The sequence below is a fragment of the Macrobrachium nipponense genome, chromosome 33, assembly GCF_015104395.2.
Source record: "Macrobrachium nipponense isolate FS-2020 chromosome 33, ASM1510439v2, whole genome shotgun sequence".
Taxonomy (NCBI): Eukaryota; Metazoa; Arthropoda; class Malacostraca; order Decapoda; family Palaemonidae; genus Macrobrachium; species Macrobrachium nipponense.
The window spans coordinates 46,466,483-46,471,482 of record NC_087219.1 but is presented as its reverse complement, the minus strand read 5'-3'; the positions used below and the strand labels follow the sequence as shown (position 1 = coordinate 46,471,482).

The window sequence follows — 5,000 nt, the reverse complement described above, 5'->3', positions numbered from 1 at the left end:
ACTATTTTTCCTCCATAAATATGTCATCCACTCTTTGACCTACGATAACCTTTTTACCTGTTTTATTGCACACAACTGATTTTCTCACGTGCTTATAACAAATAAAACAATCTCAGCAAATTTGCCCCCTTTTTCTTCCACATTCAACCTACCCTCTCCACTTCCGTACATTCCAACCTTGGCTTCCATAGAAGCTCCAAGTTTCTTCCCAATGCTTTGAAATGCATTCTGTTTCAGCACTGCTTCACTGTTGTGTGTTCTCATCTCTCTTATCCTGCCATCTACCGTCATTTATACTCCCAAATACTATATGATTCAACCACTGCCAATCTTCTACCATACACCCATGTTAACGTTCCTTGCTCCCAAAGTGATTCTCATCATCTTTGTTCTCAACTTTCTCCCGTTAGTGACACTCTTGACCCTTTCCTTCCAACTTTATACGTCCTTCCCCTAACATCATGCATCACACACACACACACACACACACACATATATGTATGTATGTATGTATATATATATATATATATATATATATATATATATATATATATATATATATCATTAATATGCACCGTATATCTTTCCACATACTACGTGAACAAATAATCGATAACACTCATACAAAACAACAAACACACACACACACACACACACAACACACACACAAACACACATATATATATATATATATATATATATATATATATATAATATATATATATATTATATATATATATATATATATGTGTGTGTTGTGTGTGTGTGTGTGTGTGTGTGTGTGTGTTTGTGCGCGCGTTATCGGTGATTTGTTTACGTAATATGTGGAACGATTATCAATAGTTGAGGCTGCTAGCCCCATGCCGTTTTCAACCTTGCTGCGACGCACCGTAGTCGATCACCTACCAAGTACGGAAATCTTAAGTCTGTGCAAGTTGAATTGTTCCGGAGATGCTCAGATATGAAACTCGGGACCTGCTGCCCGTGAGGCGAACGTCCTGATTACGGGATTACCAGCAAAAGCCACAGGGAAAATTTTAAAAAAGAAAAGACAGAGTGCCAAGTACTTTGTGCCCCGAAGATGTGTTTATATACACGAAAGTACTTGGCACTGTCTTTTCTTTAAAAAAAAAAAATCCCTGTGGGTTCTGCTGATATATATATAATATATATATATATATATATATATATATATATATATATATATATATATATATATATATAATCTTCGTATGTCATTGTTGGATCCTTATCTTATTTATGAAAAACAAGGTTTGAAGAGCATTAGATTAAGGACCTAAAACTTAATATTATTAGTCCTAAGTATTACAAAAGAAACAGATTTTTCTTTTTACAGCGAAAGGAGCTACCGTTATGCTCGAGTGCCGTCGTCCCTACCTCAAAAATTTTATTTTTTTACGTCAAAAAATAAAATACGATAATTCAGTGCGTTTTCCAAAACCGTGAAACTGGCCTTACGAGCAAAACAAATAATTGCCGGTTTGAAAACATTCTTTTTATTTATTTTTTTTTTTTAAAGATGAAAGAAGGCTGTTTACCTGAGGGCCAAAAGCTAAACTCCCTAATTACTCTGGACTTTTAAGAAGGTTAGATATGAGAATTATCGTACTTTGCCGTGACTGAATGGAGGTTGATAAATCTTAGAATGAGGCAGCATGAATATTTAATCCACGTCGGAAGTTTATCACTCACAATTCATGCTGTGGGTGCGGGCGTGTGGGTGGGGGGGGGGGTGGGGGGTGGGGGGGGTGGGGGGGGGGGCACTTATTACGGGCTGTATGTCGATCTTATTTGCGGAGTTAATGAATTCTTTATGTAGTGGATGCTCAGATAAGAACGGCATATTTCTACCAAAGCGATGTTATTTATGTTAAATAGTATTCCGAAGTCGCTTTTGACCCGGGTGGTCTAATCATATTTGAATTATGGAAATAAAAATTGAGAGAGAGAAGAGAAGAGAGAAGGGAAGACGAGAGAGAGAGAGAAGGAGAGAGAGGAGTGATGGGGTTGCGTTTAGTGCTGCCTCCTAAATAATTTTATTAGGTTTATGCAAAATTAATAAATGACATATCCTTGTAAAAGACATTGGCATTCTTCTTGTTATATAGCGTTCTTGTATGATAAAAGAAAATAGTTCAGAACGAGAGAGAGAGAGAGAGAGAGAGAGAGAGAGAAGAGAAGAGAGAGACGACAGAGATAGAGAGAGAGAGAGAGAGGAGAGAGAGAGAGAGCTCTGTTAATAAGTAAAATTTTGAAAACTATACTTTCGAACTTTATGTAGAGAGTTTTTCACGTCATCTAGAGCGTTTCTTCACTATTTCAGTTTTTATTTTGAAAATAACCATACTTTCTTACTAGTCTGTATGTGGGAGAAGGAAAAAATAATCCGTTGTATAGTTAAGAGATTTCATTTTGTATTCGCTTTTCAAACACCCAGTGGGCCATGGAATTCCATAATCACCATGCGAGGAGTACAATTTTACTCTGCTCTACTGACAGTCTACGAATGATCTTTGCTCTTAACTCAGCAATTACCAGTAAAAAAAATAATAAAATAAAAAATTAACAGAAATAAAAAAAAAATGATAGGAATTTTGCTCTGCTTCCGTTCACCTATTCCAGCAATCGCCGATGAAAAAAAAAAAAAAAAACAACAACAACAACAACAACACTGACAGGCACTCTCGTATACAACTCACCCATCAATGATCATGATCTCGTTGTTGTTCTTCTTCCAGAAGGTGATGGGCTTGGGGTGAGCTTCCACCTCGCAAGAGAGCAGAGGTCGGAGTTGAGCGGCGATCCCACCAGCTGGTTCCGCACCTGTATAGATGGCGCGACTGTGTCGGGAGAAAGGGAGGAGAGTCAGAGGTCAGACTTCTTCTAATTGTTGAGATTATATTTCTGTTGGGGGGCGGGGGGGGGGGGGGTGTTTAAAGTGTTTTAGAATTTAGGGCCTTAAGCTTTATTGTAAGCAAACTTGGGAAGATATGGTATTTATTATGTACTGTTGTGATAAAGTTTTCATGTGAATTATTGGATGTAATTGTATATATATATATATATATATATATATATATATATATATATATATATATATATATATATTTACATAAATGCATATATATATGATATATATATATGTAATTTTTTTAATCAAGAAGGTAAATTTTGTTACGTTATTAACATTTCTTTACGTTGTTAGCGTCAACTTGACCCCTCTGATGAGTAAGTTTTTGCATGAATTGATTTTAAATAGGGAGGTAACTCGAGTTGAAGATATTGTTTTATTTTAATAGTGAAATTTTAAGTGATTTTAATTGCCCCTGGAAAATGTAAGAAAGATAATAATGTGATAAATTTGCTGAAATGTAAATTATTGTTGAATTATTGGCATCAAAATTTAATTTGAACACTCTTCAACTTGGAAAATAGGAAATGGCATAGTTACTAAATAAGTAAAAGAGCATGGGGTTAGGCTTTTATACTACATCGTTCATCCTATTGCTAATTTTGAAGGAAAGTTGCTTTCTTGAGGGGAAGTATTGCCATTAGGTTAACTTCTAGGTAATCATGTAAGATATATTTCTTCAGTAAACTTTACATTTAAATGAGGTTCAGTAAAATCTAGAATATTCTTAAAGTTTAGCAAAATTACATTAGATTAAAACGAACATTTTCGTCTAAAACTTGTGAAACACATTAAGATAAAACCGCACAGTTTGGTTTGCATAAAGAAATGAATGTTTGAACGGGAAATAAACTGTATAATTTCAGGGATGTGAATTTGTTAACGGAGTTTGAAATCTTGATAAGAAACGATCATAGAATTTCTATGTTAGAGAGATGGCTCTTTATGTTATAGGTGTTTTACAGTTTAATTAAATGTCTTAAATGCATTGCATTTATGCATGTCATAAATGTTGCGATGTGCATATTTTCATAAATGTGTTGCAGAATACTTACTATATATAACGATATGAATAAAGTAAAAAGTGTGTATTTTGGTCCAAGAATAATTTTCAAAGTGTGTCGCCCCGTGATGCCATAAATGGCTTCATTTATTTTACCAAGCTTTGGAAATCACTTTATGTTTCTGTGCCCCTCCCCTTCCGTCTTCTTTCCTTGTTTTTTTTTTCCTATCTGGGCTATCCATTAGCCATTATGCCGACCGTCCCCATCGGACTCATGGGTCTAGAAAATGGTACATTTTTACGCTAAACTAAAATCCGTTTGCATACTAAATATGGACGGGTAAAATTTAAATTTCCCCGATTAAAATTCACCACGTGCAAGCATTTTTGCGGAATTAAATCAAAGCTTACTAGTTTACCAAGCAAGCGTGTGCTTGATGGGATAGTCACAGGTAGAAATAATAGGGAAGGAAAGGGCAACTGCAAATAAAAATCATAACAAAATATGACGTGAACAGTGCAAAGATAAGGTAGAAACAGTTATAGTTATAAGAATGAAAATAAATGCTGATTAAATTATAAATAATTCAAATAAGCCATAAACGTCGTGATGGAAAAATGAGTAAAGTTATAAGAATAAAGATAAATACTTATTGAATTATAAATTATTCAAATACGTCATACAACCCGGAATGAAAAAATGAGTTAAAGTTATAAGAATAAAGATAAATACTGATTGAATTATAAATTATTCAAATAAGTCATACAACTTGGAATGAAAAAATGAGCTAAAGTTATAAGAATAAAGATAAATAATGATTGAATTATAAATTACTCAAATAAGTCATACAACTTGGAATGAAAAAATGAGTTAAAGTTATAAGAATAAAAATAATACTGATTAAATGATAAATAATCCAAATAAGCCATAAAAACAATGATAAAAAATGATAGCAATTAACCGAAAACATCCTGTAATTCCTTTCTGCAAATTGATGGCGGGGACACGTCATCAGGAATTAATTCCAAGAGTCGAAAATTAAAGTCCTGGAGGAAAGCCAAGCC

General features: G+C 34.0%; 1 protein-coding gene and 1 long non-coding RNA gene across 2 annotated transcripts in view; one reads left to right on the top strand and one right to left on the bottom strand.

Annotated features, from left to right (window-relative positions):
* Positions 1–2,892, top strand: part of LOC135203146 (uncharacterized) — a 449,843-nt gene extending 446,951 nt beyond the window's left edge. Inside the window, exon 5 of the long non-coding RNA XR_010311870.1 lies at positions 2,760–2,892. This is a non-coding gene — a long non-coding RNA (uncharacterized LOC135203146). The remainder of the gene's footprint in view (positions 1–2,759) is intronic.
* LOC135203145 (lachesin-like) overlaps positions 1–5,000 on the bottom strand; it is a 562,167-nt gene that overhangs the window by 18,400 nt on the left and 538,767 nt on the right. The window contains 2 exon segments of the mRNA XM_064232817.1: positions 2,721–2,802; positions 2,805–2,861. Coding sequence (XP_064088887.1) covers positions 2,721–2,802; positions 2,805–2,861 — 139 coding nt within the window.